This window comes from Pelobates fuscus, chromosome 2 (genome assembly GCF_036172605.1).
Source record: "Pelobates fuscus isolate aPelFus1 chromosome 2, aPelFus1.pri, whole genome shotgun sequence".
Taxonomy (NCBI): Eukaryota; Metazoa; Chordata; class Amphibia; order Anura; family Pelobatidae; genus Pelobates; species Pelobates fuscus.
This window is the reverse complement of record NC_086318.1, coordinates 421,218,045-421,238,487: the sequence shown is the minus strand read 5'-3', so window position 1 is coordinate 421,238,487 and position 20,443 is coordinate 421,218,045. Positions and strand designations below refer to the sequence as shown.

At 44.7% G+C, this 20,443-nt stretch overlaps 1 protein-coding gene across 5 annotated transcripts in view; it reads left to right on the top strand.

The window, feature by feature from the left end:
* TASP1 (taspase 1) overlaps nt 1–20,443 on the top strand; it is a 168,385-nt gene that overhangs the window by 136,869 nt on the left and 11,073 nt on the right. For all 5 annotated transcript variants that reach the window (XR_010086636.1, XM_063444031.1, XM_063444030.1 and 2 more), the window contains exon 14: nt 13,593–13,666. Coding sequence is in view for 4 of the 5 variants with exons in the window: in XM_063444031.1 (XP_063300101.1) it covers nt 13,593–13,666 (74 nt within the window). In the remaining variant the exon portion in view is untranslated. Of the gene's footprint in view, nt 1–13,592; nt 13,667–20,443 lie in introns of those variants that run through there.

Below are 20,443 nucleotides of genomic sequence, written 5' to 3'. Positions count from 1 at the left end.
AAACAAACCGGGGAAAATGGACAATAAATAACATCATCATTAAAAACATACATAATATAATTGAGGAAAGTACAGTATACTAGTTTTATGCTAGAAGGAGATTAATATCACAAAAAAGAGCCTTTATTACAAATTAAAAACAATGTAACTATAAAATACCCTTAAAACCAGCAGTTTAAAAAATTATGCAGTAAAAAATTAAATAGAATAGAAGACATGGAATTTTCATATAATGTCATTTCAAAGTCCACGTTGAGCCCACCGGGAGACAAGGTGTCTAGATTAAATATCCACCTCATCTCACAGTGGCTCAACGTGGACTCCAGGTGGCCCCCTCTTCAGTGGTTTTTATTTAGCTGGATACCACAAAATTGCAGTCCAGTGGGGTCTCCGCCATGAGAAAAAAATGTAGGGAAACTTTATTGAAAAATCCTCTCCTTGGCATTATAAATATGCTCACGTATCCTTGTTTTCAAACATCTAGATGTTTTACCAACATATTCAAGTCCACAAGGACACGTGTGCAAATACACCACATTTTTTTGAATGACATGTAATTAAGGAGTCGATTTTAAAAGGTATTCTAGGTTTAAAAGTTCCTATTTTCTTGGGTTTATTTTTCAAATTGTTACTCCCCATACAATCTCCACTGAAGAAAAAAGAAAAACCCTTTATTGTTATCCCTATATATACCTAAACAAATGTCTTTATTACTAGGCACATCTACATAACTAGAGGTTAGAATTTCTGGCACTATAACAATAAATGCTATATTTTCTTGGTCGTGTTTCAAAATGTGCCAATTGTTATTAAAGATTTTTTTAAGTTGTCTTTGATTCTTACTATAATTAAAAATCACAGGTATTGTTTCATTCTCTCCTCTTATATTTTGGGATTTATAGTTAAGTATTGATTCTCTATCTAGTTCCCTAGTTTTTGAATCTCTTAATTTAGTTGATCTGGGTTATAACCACGGTCTAGATATCGATGTTTTTTTGGGGGGTTTTTTTTGTTGTTTTTTTTTAGCAATTCTGCCTGATTGTTAAATTAATTTAATTCTGTAGAAGCAACACAGAAAAAAGGTGTGGATTTGGGTGGCGCTTGTTCGTATAATGAAGAATAGTTATTTCAAAGCTGCTATAAAACACTCATGAGGGTACTCCAAAAACCACTCTCAGGGGGCGTGGTCCGACGCTGGACGAAGATGGCTGCCTAACTCTAAGGCTCCGTCCCTGATCGCCCCAAAGTACACTGCAATAAGCTTGGGAAGGCCTACATGGGTCGCACCAAACGCACCCAAATGACGCCGTCAACCCCTAGAACACAGGGGGGGCCCCCCTCAACATCCATCCGGGGCTACCTCCAAACGCCGGCGGTGCTGGCGGCAAGCCTCGAGGCCGCAAATATGGTGCCGGGGTCGTCGTCACTGTCGGAGACAGACTTCACTCCGGAACCTGCAGGGAACATGCAGCAGACCCCGGACTGGTACGCACTATTCGCCTCCCTGCCCAAGAAAGATGATTTCCAAAAGCTGGTGGACGAGGTGAAGGGCGCCCTGCAAACGGAAATCTCAGCAGTGCGCACATCAATGACCGCGATGGAGAAGAGGATTCAAGCACTAGAGGAGAGAGACTCCCGCGGGAGAGGCCCAGACCCAGCAGCTGCACACCAACATGATGCACAGATGGCAGACATGAGAATGCACATAGAAAATTTAGACAACCGCAGCAGAAGGCATAACATCAGGGTAAGGGGCCTGAGGGAAACCTCAGACCCAGAAAACCTAAGAGCATCACTTACCCGCCTTTTTAATTTGATTCTGGGTCGACCACGAGAGACACGGGTGGCGATGGATAGGGCGCACAGAGTGCTGCGCCCGCGCCCACCTCCAGATGCCCCTCCACGAGACGTAATATGTAAGATACAGGATTATCAACTGAAGGCAGAAATAATGGGGAAAGCAAGATCAGAACGGGCATGGCGCTTTGAGGGCCAAACAATAGAGCTATATAATGACCTGTCACACCTCACTCTACAAACAAGAAGAGCTCTAAGGCCAATCACGATGGCACTACAGCAAGAACGGATCCGCTACAGATGGATGTTCCCTTTCGCTCTTGCCGCACGCAGGGGGAACACTGAGGCTATGATACGGCTCCCAGAAGATGTCCCGGAGTTCACGGAGGCACTGGGGCTACCACGGATACAAGTGCCGAATTGGCTTACTTGCCCGCTAAACGAGCGACGCACGGGAGTGCCGGTGAGCCGCAGGTTGGAGAGCGGGGGAGACCCCGGAACAGACTACGCCATGCTACCCCAGGCCGGACCGGAGGAGTAATTGCCACGGCCGCAGGGGAAAAGAGAGAGATGAGACTGAGACTGCTGAGCACCCGCACAAGGTACAAGGGTCACGACACCAGAGACTGACTCGACGGAACGGGGAATACTAAAGACACACGGCATTGGAGGTGAACTGCACAAAACTCCCCAACAAACTTTGCATGACAATCAGAATTTTTTCCCTTTTTTTTTTTCCCCTCTCCCCCCTCCTCCCCCCGGCTCGGGATGGCGGCCTCCTCGCCTTCCACAGCCTGGACCTTGGTGGGTCCCGCCGGGGGGGGGGGGGGAGGGGAGACGCCGGAGGGGGGTGCCTGAAGTGTACGGTACCCCATCGAGGGGGAGGGGTGCATTTTAACTTTCACATAACAAGGAGGCATGGACAGCGCCTTCGGCAAGAAGGCATAGCCGGGAATGAACCACCACCACCTCTCGGGGGGGGAGGGGAGCGGGACCTAATGAGCGGGGCCGCTGGAGGGGGGGGCACGGCTTGAGGGTGGGGGGGTGCTGGGGCTGCCTCTCCCCCCGCGGCCTGGGCCCTCACGGGTCCCGCCGCGGGGGGGAGCCGGAGGGGGGATTTGAGGCACATCCTGCCCCACAGCCAGGTGGAGGGGAACAATCCTAACCAATTGCATAATGGGGGACAGGGGAAGCGCTTCTGGCAATAGAATGGGGATGGGACCCAACCACAACCAATTATGACGAGGAGGGGGAGGGGGACTGCTGAGGGGGATGGGGGGGAGGGGTGGGGGACGCACTAGGGGCACAGTCACCAAGCGCACTCAGGGCAGACCACAAACCTACATGACTCCGGGACATTGGGGTCGATCGGTACAACGGCAGCAAGACAGCACGCATCAGCTATCCACGGGGAGGGTACAGAGACCAAACCCCACACGGGTAACACGGACAGGAGACAAAATCACAGCAGGACTCAGACCATCTCTCCGACAAGCCACTGTAGGCACCCCTGCTAGGCCTGATGGCAACACCTTCGACTCACGGACTGGAGGAACCCAATTAGAACATAAACGATAGGCAGGGACCTGCCACACTCAACGGGGGGGAGACCTCCCGGCCCCATAAATCACAAAAGATGACCTAGGGGAGGGGAGGAAGTAGGCAGGGTTAGGAAGGGGACCTAGGGGAAGACGGACACTTACACAGCTTACAGCTAAGAGATGACAACAGATACAGCTCCGATAGAACCCAAACCAAAGAAAGACCCAAGGACTGGTGTAACTACCAGGGTATGGCCGGACCGCGCTAACGCCATTTGGGGCGTTTGGGGACGGTGGACCAACTTATTCTCCAGGAAGACCTAGTACACACCCCACGGGCGTACTGCGAAGACGCTGCGGATTTGAGGGCGGAGGGGGAGATAGCCGAACCCACCCTCAGACCCAGTGGCACGTTGCCCCTATTGACACCGCCTCAGGCGGTACCATATATATCTATCCTCCCGCCCATCCCGCATCCTCGGTACAGAGGCTGACGGTTTGCTGGGCTCTGCCATGGCCCCTCCACTCCCCTGCTGTAGACCTCCCCGGGACTCCTCCCTTCCTCCACCGTTGACTCTTGGCCCACTATCTTACCTCTCTGTGGCACACTCTCCCCCGGCCTGGGCCGCTAAATGCCTCTGCCTCAGCCCTCGGGTCCCTGGGGGGGGAGGGGTTCCGCGGGGGACCTGATACTTTACTCAATCAACGCGAGGGGACTCAACTCGCCGCAGAAAAGGGCACGGGCGCTCCGGGAGCTGAGGGCTTTCAGGGTGTCCATAGCATTTTTCCAAGAGACCCACTTCCTGGCCACTCAGACTCCCAGGTTCTCCAGTAAATTTTACCAAAAGGGATACTTTGCGAACAATCCGCTAAACAAGACCAAGGGGGTGGCCATTCTCTTTTCGGAAGACACCCCATTCCAGAAAGAAGAGGAACAAGCAGACCCCCAGGGGAGATTTATCTTTCTGAAGGGCACAATACATCAAGTAAAATACACTTTTGCAAACGTATACCTACCCAACAAGGGCCAGAAGATCTTCCCACAGAAAACACTTGGAGCCTTGGAGGAATTTGGGGACGGCACGATCGTGCTGGGGGGAGACTTCAATGTCCCGATGGACCCACGGCAAGACACGTCATCGGGAGGGACGACACTTCCGGATCACGTAATCCGGGGTACCAGAGCGCTCCTACGAGACCACCAATTGATAGATTGCTGGCGCACGCTGCACCGCGCGGAGAGGGACTATACCTTCTACTCAACAGCGCACAAATCGTACTCCCGACTCGACTACTTTTATCTGCAACACAGAGACTTAGACACTCTCCTCACAGCGAGGATAGCACCAATGACATGGTCAGACCATGCGCCAATTCTCATGTTGGTCAGATCCCCTGGCCACACCACAAGACAATGGATATGGCGGTTGAATGAAGCCCTCATGGAAAACCCAACAGTTTCCGCAGATATTCTCACACACTTGGAACAATTCTTCTTATCTAATGATATCCCGGGAGCCAGACCATCGGCAGTATGGGAATCCCACAAGTGTGTGATCCGTGGACTCCTCATCAAACATGGCTCCCACCAAAAGAAACTACGTACCCAAGAGATATCAGATCTGCTGACCCAGATAACACGCTTGGAATCCTCCCATAAGGACACGTTGGATGACATCACATATAAGGAACTGATGACGGCCAGAGCAAAACTGCAGACATGTCTGACGGCCAAAATTCAATTACAGTTCCGGCTAGCTCGTAAATCTTTGTGGTAAATCATGTGGTAACATGCTCGCCCGAGCATTAAGAGCCAGGCGACAGAAATGCTATGTGCCCCAGATAAACCAAGGGGGAGAAAGCCACCTGACCCTAAAAGCCATAGCAGAAGCTTTCCGGCAATACTACGCCACCTTATACAATCTCACACCCACAGTAGAGAACGCAGCAGAAGATACCAAAAGTATTCAAGATAAGAGACGGGAATATGTCACACGCCACATCACCTCTAAATTGAGCCCAGAAGCAAAATAAGCACTGGACGAACCCATCTCTATAGAAGAGATCCACAAGGCGGTGAAGATCGCGAAGACAGGGAAAAGCCCGGGGCCGGACGGGTTCACCGCACAGTACTATAAAAGATATGTTGCAGTCCTAGCGCCACACCTGATGACCGTCTTCAATTCCATCCGAGAAGGGAACACACTGGATCCGGCCATGCTGCTGGCCCACGTGGTGGTGCTACCGAAGGAGGGGAAGGACCCGAAAGAGTGCGCCAGTTATAGGCCGATCTCCCTGTTGAACGCCGACTTAAAGCTTTTCACAAAGATTCTGGCCCTCCGCATCTAACCACACCTGCCGGGGCTCATTCATCCGGACCAGGTGGGATTCGTCAAGGGCAGGGAGGCGAGAGACAACACGGTGAAAATCATCAACCTCATACATGCAGCTCAACAGCACTCGTCCCCAGCGTTGATGATATCGATGGATGCGGAAAAGGCGTTCGACAGGGTGGATTTGTCATTTCTCATGGAAGCGCTTAAACTGGTAGGATTCGGGCCACATATGCTCTCGTGGATACAGGCTCTCTACTGTAAACCAGCTGCGAGGGTTTGTGTGAATGGGATTCTATCACGTCCGTTTGACATACGCAACGGAACCCGACAGGGATGCCCCCTATTGCCCCTACTCTTCGTCATAAGTCTGGAACCATTCCTGAACAACATACGGGGGAACTCTGAGGTGAGGGGGGTTGGGGGGCCCCTGGGGAGAAAGCAAACTCTCGGCGTATGCCGATGACCTACTTTTCTCAGTCACAGAACCCAGGCACGTCCCTAGGGGCGATCATGCACGCTTTCGAGGAATATCATCTCCTCTCGAATCTGCAGATTAACTATAAAAAATCCGAAATCCTAAACATTGGATGTGACACGCGAACGGTGCGAGGAATTCGCGACAAATTCCCGCTACAATGGTGTGGCGCAGCCCTGAGATATCTGGGGGTATGGGTAACGGCTAAGCTGTCCGAATTATTCCAACATAACTTTGACCCACTCTTAGAGAAGATACAAAAAGACCTCAGACAATGGGCACTACCGCACATCACATGGCTAGGGAGAATAAACGTCCTAAAAATGAATGCGCTACCCAGACTGCTCTATCTCCTCCAAACTTTACCAATTCACATACCGAACGAGTTCTTCGCCAGGGCACGGAAATCATTCACCCATTATGTATGGAGCGGGAGACAAGCAAGAATAGGGTATGAGATACTCACGCAGTCTAAACAGCGAGGGGGACTGGGACTACCGGACCTACTAAAATACTGTCAAGCAGTGCACCTGCAGAGGATCGTGGAGTGGAGTCAGGCGCCCCCAGAGAAACTCTGGATCAAATTAGAGAACGGCCTCGCAGGGATCCCACTGACAGCGCTACCGTGGCTGCCGGGGGGAACGGAAGGGCTACAGGGGGGGGATCACCCAACCGTTGCCGCCACGATGACAATGTGGCGGAGGCTGGCACCACAGGAACACATGGCACCAGCAGTGTCACCAATGTACCCCATAGCGGGAAACCCGCGCTTCCAGCCGGCATCCTCCCTACAATTTCTGAGGTCTTTGGGATTACCCAGGAACTGCAGACTCAAAGACATAACCACAGGAGGGGGTATAGTGCCTCTCAGGGACCTACCGGCACCCAACCTCTCGAGCTTCCTGACGCAGTTCCAATACCACCAGTTGACAGGGCACGTACGGAATATCTCACACCTGGAATCGGCACACAGACAACCTACCACATACGAAGCACTGTGTGATCAAGACACCCCCCTAGCGCACGGAATATCGGTACTATACCAAATGATACTACCTACCCACAGAGGAAACCGACCCCCATATTTTGCTAAGTACTGGGAGAAAGACCTGGGGCACGCGCTCACAGATGACCAATGGCTAGAGGTATTTGTGAACATACACAAATCCTCAATTAGCACAAAGTACCAGGAATCGGGATACAAGTTATTTACCCATTGGTATAAGACCCCTGCAAGACTTTCCGCAGCGGGCCTGAGTGGAATTGCCAAGACATCAAACCCTTCTGGGAGGGGGTACACAAGATCATTACTGAAGTAACAGACGCCAGTGTAGAGTTCACCCCCGAAGCATATCTGTTACATGTCACCTCTATGCCACCTACGAAGTACAAAAAGACGGTGATACCGCACTTACTTAATGCGGCACGTAGCCTGGTACCTAGCCACTGGAGACGCAAAACAGTGCCCACTACTAGAGACTGGGTAAACAGAGTGGAAGAAATCAGAGAAATTGAGGAACTCATCTTGACATCAACGGGGCGGACCCAGCGATATTTTCAGACCTGGTACCACTGGACAAAATGGCTCACAGACGACCCAGCAAGCGGACAGGGGGCGCGGGGGCAGGGGCGGACAGCCTCACAGGGGACAGGAGGCGGCCCCGGAGGGGGGGAGAGGCCTGAGAATACCATCTGAAAACAGGTGGTCTTGTTCCCGACCCTTCCTCCACTTTACCCTCTCTAAGCTACATATCTCTATATCTACCCATACCCCCTCCCAGGCCTGGAGTCCAATAGCCCCGATTCCTCCTCCAACACGGGCATTTGAGGAAGGGGGGGGAAAGCGAGACACTTCAGGGAGACGCACGCACCAGCCAAGTGAACAGACCTCCCAATGCCTCAATCACTACGGGGGTGGGGGGCCATGGGGGGAGGAGGGGAGGAGGAGGCGGCTGCGATACCGCACACCAACACAGAACCCAGAGGGGGGACAGGAGGTGGGGGGGAGGGGAGCGGTCAGGGAGTGGAAGGGGTGACCTCGACATCACCCTAACCAGGGAGAAATGGGAAAGCAATAACAAGGGAGGGTCATGAGCTCAAACCCACACTACTCCCAATTAATACCCACTACAGAGCAGGGAGTAACCAAGCTGTATTATCCACAAACACACGAGCACTGGAGGGGGACCCTGGGGGGAAACCAAGGGGGACTTAATCTGATAAGAGGGAAGGAGGACGGCGAACAGGTACACACACAGGGACAGCTCGTGAAGTCTAGTTAAAAGGCAAATGAAAATAGTTAAGAAAGGTTATGGTTCATAAGTTTAAGCCACGATTCTAAGTATTCTCATTTATTCCTATGCTATAACAGAGGGAGACACAATAGTAAGTTAGAGTAATGCGCGAAGTGGCAGGAGTTTAGATAGGAACTAGCCGACATATAGACAAGGATTGTATTTAACTATGTTGTATAACACTCAAGTGCCTCTGATAGTGAAATTGAAAACTGTCAAACTGTACAATTGCATCAATAAAAACGCTTTAAATAAAAAAAAAAAAAAACACTCTCAACATGCACAAAACAAACAGTTAACCTCAAGTGGGTCAGTATAGAAACGTTCCCACTATTTGGTAAGAGTGTAGCGCTTACAAGTGTATTCCAAAAGTGCTCAAATATATAAATATACACTTACCACTCAGGGTAATGGCAAAAGGTGTACATAAAAAAGAAAGAAAAAACAAAAGGGGTATATAGAGTAATATTGTATGACCTATATTGGGTTGAATTAAAATATGTATACATAAACTCACATTTATTAGAGCCTTTTATATGGGTATAGGCTTTAAACACTTGAGCATCCGTGCCTTTAAGGTAGGCAGCGAGACCGTACTGGTGCAGCTTGCTCTTTTCTCTTCCAGCCAAAAATCTCCAATCAAATGAAACAAAGAAAATAAACTTCTGGGTGCAGATTGTTATACCCTTAGTGCACAGTGCAATCAAAATACATGGAAAAGGGTGCTCACCTTTTGAAGAGCCTTTTACTAACTGGCTCTAAGTATTTTTGGTATATGTGTCAATTATTAGGGGTGACACTACCCTTAACCGGATCCAGGAATTCAAGGTAGAGGTAAGTATATTCGAACACAATATTTATTATTATAATATTACAAAAAATAAAAATAATGAAAATTACCAAAGTAATAATAAAGATATAAATAAATACAATATGTGCTGAAGTTCCTCCTCTCCTGCTGTACCAAGACGCGTTTCGCCTTCACCGTCGGCTTTTTCAATTGGCATTCCGTTGATGTTTCACTGTCCGGTTTAAAAGGGGTTGTTTATCCCGCCTCTCCTCTCTTCGTCCAATCGTTTGTCGGCTATCAGCTGATCTTAGTTGCGGCTTTGATTGCCGTTTCCGTCACTTCCGGCTTCTCAGACGCAACGTCACTTCCGGTTCGCCGTCTGAACTACATTACCCGAAAACCTCTTCTCTGTAGTTCTGACGGATTTGAGCAGTTCAGAGTTCATTGTCCCATAGCGAGTATTAAGTAACTCGTAAAAAAAAAAGGGGTGTAATTAAAAGTATAAGAAGAGAGAAAGGGGAATATCATTTTTTAGCAAGATATTTTAAACTCCTCAAAAAGCATACATGTGTATAGACCAAAGATTGTAATTCTACATATATAGTGCAAATGAGGGACATTTTACTACTTTTCTACCGATGTTTCAAAACAACATTTAAAAATTCAGTGCATATATGTAACATCTATTATTAACATTATATTTAACGTATATGTTGCACCTTGTAAATATTATGTTATCCTGAGAGATGTATATAGAAGTAAGATACATATAGAAAGCTAGTTTATTATTGCTTATACTAAAAAAATTGTATTTATAAGAAACATAAATCTATAAATAAAAAGGAAAAGAAAGAATGCATAAAGCTTCATGCTTATTCATTATATAAAAAATGTTTATAAAAAGTGGTATAACTCAAAATCAGCATTTAAGCCAAATGGAGTATGGGTATTAAGGTTAAAAATCCATTTCATCTCTGTTTTACCCAATTTTTTAATTTCATCATCTCCTCTCCAGCTTAGATTCACCTTTCGGATAGCAAAAAATTCCAGCATACCTGGATCACTATTATGTAATGTTTTAAAGTGAGAGGAAACATAGTGCTTCTCATAGCCTTTCCTAATGTTTCTAACATGTTCATTAATCCTTATGTGGAGAGGACGTTTGGTTCTCCCCACATAATATAATTGGCATGGACACCTTAAAACATAGATTACCTTTTTTGAGAAACATGTAATCATTGTTTTGATTTTATATTCTCTTTTATTTTGGGGGTCTATGAAGGAAGTATCATGTATTTTGTTACTATTTGTACTCCTACAAGCTAGGCACTGGCCACATCCAAAAAAACCTGGTTTGTGAAAAAACGGGTTAGGTGTTTCTTCTTTTATATGATTATGAGTTAACAACTGTTTTAAGTTGGGAGCGCCTCTGTATATAATTTGTGGTTTTTCTGCCAGTATATTATATAGTAATGTATCACTTCTTAAGGTCGGCCAATGTCTATTAATTATTTTTCTTATTCTCTTACCTTCTTGATTATAATTACAAATATAAGGTATCCCTTTACTGTCTTTTTCTTTTTTCTGTTTATATTCCAGAAGGGACTCACGGTCCAAAACTCCTATCTCGTTTAAAGTACTTGATAGTGCCATATCGTCATAACCCTTTTCTAGAAATTGATTTTTAATCCTATGGGCTTGTACTTGAAAGCTACTACTATCCGTGCAATTCCTGCGAATACGCATAAATTGTGACCTTGGGATATTTTTCAACCACGGCGAGAAATGACAACTGTTCAAGTGGATGTAGTTGTTGACAACCACACTTTTGAAGTATGTCTTAGTTTTAATATGGTCATCTTCAACATAGATTAAGTCTAGAAAATTTACTTGTTGTCTGCTGTAATTCGTGGTAAGTACTGTTCCCCATTGATTATCATTCAAAAAACAAAGGGAATCTTTCAGTTCATCCTCAGTCCCTCTCCATACAAAAAATATGTCATCTATGTACTGCTTATAGGTGACAAGGTTCGCACTCCAGCTGGCATTGGACAGAATAAAATTCTGCTCCCAAAATGCCATAAAAAGGTTTGCATAGCTGGGTGCGAACCCTGTCCCCATAGCGGTACCACACTTCTGCAGATAGAAGTCATTTTGGAACCAAAAATAATTGTTCCGAAGAATCAAATCAATTCCTCGCAAAATAAATGCTATTTGTTCCTCTGGGTAGACTTTAGCTTGTTTTAAAAAGAAATCTACGACCTCCATACCTTTCTCATGTGAGATAATGGTATATAATGATCCTACATCTGACGTAACTAAAATAAAGTGAGATTCCCATTGGATCTCTCTCAAAATCTGAATGACATTAAATGTATCCTTCAAATAGCTAGATGTACTTTGAACTGTCGGTTGAAGACAATGATCCAGATACTCCAATAGTCTACTGGAGATTGAATCAATCCCAGAGACTATCGGCCTACCTGGAGGGTTTACCAAGTACTTATGTATCTTGGGGAGGTGGAAGCCGGAAGTGACGGAAACGGCAATCAAAGCCGCAACTAAGATCAGCTGATATCCGACAATTGATTGGACGAAGAGAGGAGAGGCGGGATAAACAGCCCCTTTTAAACCGGACAGTGAAACATCAATGGAATGCCAATTGAAAAAGCGGACGGTGAAGGCGAAATGCGTCTTGGTAGAGCAAGAGAGGAGGAACTTCAGCACATATTGTATTTATTTATATCTTTATTATTACTTTGGTAATTTTCATTATTTTTATTTTTTGTAATAAATATTGTGTCTGAATATACTTACCTCTACCTTGAATTCCTGGATCCGGTTAAGGGTAGTGTCACCCCTAATAATTGACACATATATCAAAAATACTTAGAGCCAGTTAGTAAAAGGCTCTTCAAAAGGTGAGCACCTTTTTCCCTGTATTTTTATTGCACTGTGCACTAAGGGTATTACAATCTGCACCCAGAAGTTTATTTTCTTTGTTTCATTTGATTGGAGACTTTTGGCTGAAAGGAAGAGAAAAAAGCAAGCTGCACCAGTACTGTCTCGCTGCCTACCTTAAAGGCACGGATGCTCAAGTGTTTAGAGCCTATACCCATATAAAAGGCTCTAATAAATGTGAGTTTATGTATACATATTTTAATTCAACCCAATATAGGTCATACAATATTACTCTATATACCCTTTTGTTTTGTCTTTCTTTTTTATGTACACCGTTTGCTATTACCCTGAGTGGTAAGTGTATATTTATATATTTGAGCACTTTTGGAATACACTTGTAAGCGCTACACTCTTACCAAATAGTGGGAAAGTTTCTATACTGACCCACTTGAGGTTAACTGTTTGTTTTGTAATTTAATTATGTGCAGTTGCGCCTTAAACAAAGAAATTGACCTCTAGGGATATTGTCTAACCATGGTTGAAATTGTCAATTCTCTTTGTGGATGTAACTGTTTACATCCACTTTTTTTTTTTTTTTTAAGTGTATGTGCTTATCTTATTATATTCTATAAAAAATTCCAGATTTCTTGGGTTAAATTAATATTCCATTGGTTGGTATTTAAAAAAAACTAAAACAGAATGCTCACCCTCCTTCCAAATTAGAAAAAAATCATCAATATACCTCTAATACAGGGCGAGGTACGCACTCCAGCTATGATTGGAATAAATAAAATAATTTTCCCAATATAACATATATAGATTAGTGTAGCTAGGTGCGAACCTGGTCCCCACGGCAGTTCCGCTGCACTGTAAAAAAGTCTCCCTCGAACCAAAATAAATTATTCCTGAGGATAAAAAGAATTCCCTCCATAATAAAATCCACCTGGTCCGCAGGGTACAGTGCAGAGGTTTCTAGAAAAGAAACGTGTGGCCTCACATCCTAACAGATGGTCTATGCAGATATAGAGGCTGGTTACATCACACGTAATAAGTAAAAATCATTTTCCCATTTAAAATCTTTAAGTAGTTGTAATAAACTCAGAGTCTTTAAGATAGGATAAACTTGTCTTCACAATCGGTTGAAGGTGACTTGTCAAGATCTATAGGGATTGTATATATATATATATTTTTTTTTTTTTTTGCTGTTATGGTTTGTAATGCAGAGTTTTAGCATGTTCATTCAAAGGTGTTATTATGCATTGTGTTTGTTTCAGTTATAATGTAGAATGTTTGTTAAAAAAAAAAATGCAAAAGATCTTTGTTATAATTCAGAAGAAGAGATTAAGCAATTCCTATCATATAATGACAGTACTGGCACATAACCAACCATTAAGGAATTAAATAATTAACTACTTGTGATGCCCATTCAGTAATGTCATGCATCTGTTCCTTTTATAGTGGAATTTTTGTGGAGTCATACAACAGAGAGCATGTGTGTTGGTTATATGTCTGCTCAGGACGGCAAAGCTAAGGTAAGGGCTTCTAATATTTCATAATATCATTTTTTATAATATTTTCACATTTCCTTTTGCAGTTCTGCATTGTGTTTACCACAATACACTAACCTTCTAGCGTGTGAACGAACATGCTGGTCTATGTTCCAAAACTGCAGAAAAGGCAAAACCTCCCACTTTTACTAAATAAAGTTGTGCTCCCTAAATGTATAGTGCTAAATAATTTAATATTAAAGTCAAATAATTATCAAATGCACAATTTAAATGAAGGCAAAAATATCTGTCTGGGCAATCGGGTAACATTACGAACATAGGTTGTTAGAATTAAAGTCAAAGGAGCAGCAATTGGAGCAAAGTAATGTGAATGTAGATGTGCAGAGTAAGATAAGCACTCTGAAATATATTTAAAGGACCACTCTAGGCACCCAGACCACTTCAGCTTAATGAAGTGGTCTGGGTGCCAGGTCCAGCTAGCTTTTACCCTTTTTTTTTATAAACATAGCAGTTTCAGAGAAACTGCTATGTTTATACTGAGGGTTAAGCCAGCCTCCAGAGCCTCTAGCGGCTGTCTCATTGACAGCCGCTAGAGGCGCTTGCGTGCTTCTCACTGTGAATATCACAGTGAGAGCACGCAAGCGTCCATAGGAAAGCATTATGAATGCTTTCCTATGCGACCGGCTGAATGCGAGCGCGGCTCCTGCCGGGCATGCGCATTCAGACGATGACATCGCGAGGAAGAGGATGAGGAGGAAAGCTCCCCGCCCGGCGCTGGAGAAAGAGGTAAGTTTAACCCCTTCCTCCCCCCAGAGCCCGGCGGGAGTGGGTCCCTGAGGGTGGGGGCACCCTCAGGGCACTCTTGTGCCAGGAAAACGAGTATGTTTTCCTGGCACTAGAGTGGTCCTTTAAACAGTTTTTGCAGCTGTCTTCAGAGATTAAATGTAGTAGTTACCAGAAACTAAATGTAAGCATTAACGCGGCAAACATGGTGAATTACATTTTGTCTTTGCCTCATATTCTTGAATGTGCCCACTTATGCTCCGTAATAACTCTCAAAACTGTGTGTTCTTCAAGGCAGTAGAGACATTGGCAAACCCAAATCCTGCAATTCTGACACCAATGTGTATAAACTTACTTAGCCGTTAATATAAGCATGTCCATTCGAAGCACAATGCCGATCTGTGCTCATTTGTATGTAAAGCTGGGAACTCTGGGATAGTTGTGGAAACAAGTTTTTTTGCCCAAGGATGACTTCTCAAAGTTAAATTTGAGATATACAAGTGATGCATAACGGTAATCTCTCTAAGTTTGTGTGTGTGTGTGTATATATACATATATTTTAAAATAAGCATTTTTAGTTCCCTTAGCTTCCAAACCTGACCTCATTTTGGACTTGGAGAGACGCTTCCAATTAAACACAATTACACATTGAGCTGTTGCTACAATATCTGGCCAGGATATTCTGTTTTCTTTGGAATGTACTGAATTGTGCTGTTAGAACGTATCATCCAGGGTTCATTAGGTACAGGTACACCAGCCAATGTCTTGTACATACACTGTGTGTTATGGATTGAAATGGTTTATACTCTCTGGAAGTCAATGTTCTAACTCAACGTGTTGGATGTATCAAATATGAAATGTTCTGCATACATGCTATGAAGACTGAAAACTAGAGATAAAATATTGATTCTGGACACTGCCGCTGCCGACAGTCTGTGTTCGTTTCTTTTTAGTTTGTTGATCTATTGGAATTCGTTTCTTTTTAGTTTGTTGATCTATTGGAATTCCCTATGCTAGGCAAATACTAATTTAATCTATACATAAAGTTAAGAAGAAAAGAAAATCTATTGTTGCATAGAGGTTTGGTTGGCTGATCTGAAGGTTACAGAAGGAATAATGTCATTTTCAAAAAATCTGGGATTTTTTAATTGTAATTTGCTCATATGGCAGTTCTGATTTCTGATCTGAGCTGATTGAATGGATAACACAAATAATACGAGAACTTTTGGGTGATCTTTTTTTGTTCTATTTATTATTTTAAAGCCTTTAGATGTCACTATTATAGTGTAACCAAGTTATTTCTAGGGATACTCAATATGATTTTTTATACAATTTATTTTTGTTGTGCAGTAGCATAACAATACAACACTATGCACAACAATGCGGTATAACAATGGTTACATAGATTTGATAAGCACAAGATGATACATTTGCACAATTGTTGTATTAAATGTAAGCATGCATAGTAACAAGGTTTCCCAACATATTAGACCACCCTAGGTGGCTCCATAGATATGATGCATACACATCCAGAACTAGAAAAGCCTTAGAATATAATACTGTAGTGACAAAAAGAGAATGCATTTGATAAGGCAAAAGGAAAACCTAAAATAATCCATTAAACTATCTGTTGCTCCACATTGACTCAGCTTGGTAAGATGTGAAGTGAAGAGATACCCAGCATCCCTATCAGCCTATGCTGTCCAATGGCAGGACACAGTCCCATAAAATGGTGTAGCTTTTCAGGCCTAGTTGCAGATGCGCGGGCATTAGCGGTATCCACCCGTAGAGCTAGGAGAGACCCAGTGCCACTGCAGGTGAGACTCGGCGCGAAATGCGACCTCTACCTGCTGCCCAGATATGCTGTGCACTGATGGGGAAAGCAGGAAGGAGTACCTGCTTCCCCAACTGCTAGACATGGACTGCAAGCCTCCACTCCTCCCCTCTCCAGAACATAATGGAGTAAGATACCTGTCTATGTGTGTGTGTGCCTGTAAGTGGTATACCATCCCATTATACCAATCACCTTTCACTTTGTAAGGGGGAAACTTTACACAGTACACTTTACCAGTGGTATAGTATTCTTTATGCTTATCAGTTACCCTCCTTCGTTAGACATATATGGGTTGGTTTTCCAGGAACTTCTAACCTCTACTTTACATTAATGCAGCATGTGCCAGTGGTTGGTTCCATTGCATAGCTCTGAGTAATATTTAGAAAACTCCTCCACAGTAGTTTGTGGGCCATGGGAGAAGTATGCTTTGGACAGGTGTATTTCCTTAATGTGCCTATTCTTTGCATCTTTCTTAGTCGGCTAGATCAGTGTTCTGCAACCTTTTAGCATCCGGGGACTGGCGAAAAGAGGAGAAACATTTTGCGAACTGGCATCAACCAGAAATAAAATCCAATGGTATGTGTGGAGGGGGGGCTGGAGGGGGGTGCTGTGTGTGTGTGTATGAGGGCAGTGTGTGTGTGTATGAGGGCAGTGTGTGTGTGTATGAGGGCAGTGTGTGTGTGTATAAGGGCAGTGTGTGTGTGTATGAGGGCAGTGTGTGTGTGTGTGTGTGTATGGGGGAAGTGTGTGGGTAGAGGGGGCAGTGTATGTGTGTGGGTAGAGGGGGCAGTGTATGTGTGTGGGTAGAGGGGGCAGTGTATGTGTGTGGGTAGAGGGGGGCAGTGTATGTGTGTGGGTAGAGGGGGCAGTGTATGTGTGTGGGTAGAGGGGGCAGTGTATGTGTGTGGGTAGAGGGGGCAGTGTATGTGTGTGGGTAGAGGGGGCAGTGTGTGTGTGTGGGTAGAGGGGGCAGTGTGTGTGTGTGTGGGTATAGGGGGCAGTGCGTGTGTGTGGGTATAGGGGGCAGTGCGTGTGTGTGGGTATAGGGGGCAGTGCGTGTGTGTGGGTATAGGGGACAGTGCGTGTGTGTGGGTATAGGGGGCGGTGCGTGTGTGTATATAAGGGTAGTTTATGTGCGCGCATGGGGGCAGTGTGTGTGTTTGTATGGGGGCAGTGTGTGTGTGTGTGTGTGTATATAGGGGAGAATGATTGTGGGTCTGTGGGGTTGGAGGGTAGAGTAGTAAATCTATATATATATATATATATTTTTTTTAATTAAAAGAAAAATAGTAATTTTGATATCCCCCCTTCCTGCTTACCTTTGCCTGAGAGGGGGGACATTTCCTTTAAATCCTGGTGGTCCAGTGGGCAAGCCCTGGTGGTCCCAGTGGTGAGAGTGAACTCTAGTAGCCTCAGGAGCTGCTAGATTTCACTCTCACAAGATTCGGAGCGTTGCCGTGGTAACCTCGTAGAGTAGAACCCGGCGGAGCTGCAGGTTAGAGCTCCCCCGGGTCCTCCCTCCTGTGCCGGCTGCCAGCAGTACACTGCGAGCTGTCAAGGACATTTTACATTCTAGGCTACAACAAGGAAATTAGGAAAAAAACATCAAAATTTTAGCAATTTGTGTATTTTGGCCTAACTTTTGCAATTACCTTATATTTTTCCACAATGCCCAAAAACCGCATTCATTTTATATTTTCCTGCGTCTTCACTATTTACTATTTTTCTTAAGATATTTATAAACTGGATATGGGCATAATAAAGTTTATTCATGAAAGTGTAAATTATTAAGAATTCAAAGCTAATTTTAACTTGCGTGCCGAAATTGCCAAGTTTGAAAAATTCTCCAAGTCCGCTATGCGTTCAGCTTAAATATTTTGGCCCAAACTTTTCACTTTGAGTTCCTAACAATTCACAATGTATTGCTGCAGTGATTATGGTGCTCTGAATATTTACGCAAACGAAGATTCTTTTGCACTGCATTCTTAATTCAATATGATCTGCTCGTTTTTCTCTCTTCTTATCTGAACTTTCATGTCTTGTAAGCCAAAATAGTGAAAGTGAAAACAGAAATTACTTAAAATGATTTTTTTCTAACTTGGCTACTTTGGCGTAAGTTTTGAAATTCACTTAAATTTCCATCAATTCTCAATTTAGTAAATAACCCTGCAGATTTGGTTGCTTTTTTTTTTTGGGTTGGTAAAAAGCATTATACCTTTAAATTCCTATGGATCTCGGCACTTCTGTTTTCTATAGAAATATGTTGTCTTTTGGTCAATTCCATAACTTGCTTCTTATACAAAGCAGCACATACCTTTTATAATGTAAAAAAGAGGGATTAGAACCAGCTGTAGAAGGTGATGAATTTCACACTTTGCAGCAATGCAGATAGTTGGCGTTTTACATGAAATTTGGACAGATTTACTTTATTGAAAAGCGTAAAGCTCTGTCTATTTGTTTCCAGTTGTAATACACTGTGCAGAAGCTTGTGATAGATCCCTGTGTCATGGCCGTTTAGCACTTCTACTGGGATATGAATGAAATGGTTATACCTTTGGTCAGCCTCCTGCCTCTGGACTATGGCCCCCTGCAATAGACCTGGCTAAAAATACTTTAAAAATGCTCTGTTCGTGCAATTGGGATTATATGGTTCGGTTCCCGATCAGCCGCGCGAACAGACACAACCCGGGAGCCTGTTAAGCCTAATTGACAGTTTGTAACACTTTCCACCGCAGTGTTCTAAGTGTTCGTCTGGGTGGCCAAGAGGGGGCGGCCATCTGGTTCCCGCGAACGCAGGCAGCGGTGTTTGGCCGTCGAGTTCATGGAACTGTTTTTGGATACTGAAACTCCCGAACACTGCTGGACTTCCAGGATCACCTGCGTTTGGTTCTACCCAACTTGGAAGGGCACTGTTCGGTGTAAACGTTCCCATGAACAAGGTTCGGTAGTTTGTTCGGTTTTTAAACTACCAAACTAGACTGACCGCAAGCCCTGATTCTCTGGAACTGTTTTGGGCATGGGACCATGCATGCGGTCGGTCAAATTATGACTTCCAGGAAATTCCTAAACCCCTGAACCGATTTGGGTGATTTTTGTATATGTTGGACACCCAGACCGGGGGTATTAGGGGATGTAACTTTTGTGGGGATTTTGTGTGTTTCAAGGTATTTTGGGGGTTTTGTAAAAATGTGTTTTCTGTACCAGGAGATAATTGAGTTTAATTGAGTGCTGACTCCATTATCTCCCAGGCAAAGGGGAGGGATGGACCTATTTTGGATGGGAGTGTCCTGGACCTGAGAGCCAATATAATCGTGTGTATGTTTTTACTGTATGTAAAAGTATGTCTACTCTCAGGTCCAAGTGGGAGTTTGTGACACTATATGAAATGTTAATGTAATTTCTACTGTCAGACACGGAGTATGTTTTTCTATCTGAGCATGCTTATTAGCTATACAGAAAGTTAGAAAGACATGTGAGAAATCTGACCCTGATTTGAATCATTTAGAAGGTCTACCTGTCTTGGCATAAAAGTTTTATACCTTTGTGGATCACGACTATCCCGAACAGGGCATGGGATATAAAAGGCCTAAGATCGGCCGCAGCACCTATCTTGAGAGAGCCTCATTGACTGGGGCACACGCGTTGCTGGTGGTTGCAGCTTTCTAGCCTGCTATCTTGAGGATTATGGACTTCATCTCCGTGGGAGCAGCATTTGGCATGCTTTAGAAGGACAAGTCACCTCACCTAGCTCAAGTGCACTTAGTGGATCACAGTGGTGAATTAACCAAGCGGTAACCTCGAACTGTTTCCTGCATTTTATACCGTACATTATGCTTTTTTAGTGGTACTTTAGATGAGCACCACCATTTTCTATTGCAAGAGTTTTTATATAGGGGATTTAGGGGGCGGCAAGAGGTGAGGGGGAAACCCTTAGGCGCAAAGCTACCAAGCCAGTCCACTCATACTCCCCCTGGCCCACCAGGGCAGCAGACCTCAGAGCCGAAAGCCCGCACACACCGCCCACAAGCACGGAGACACAGGCACCACAAGCGAAGACTGACAGCCAGAGCCTCCGACCCTAATAAACAGGGAGAACGCTCGGGCCCCAGAAACGGCCAAGTTTGCAGCCAAGAGACGCAGGCCTGCACACCAGACCGGGGCTGGAGTGACAATCCCACCCACAC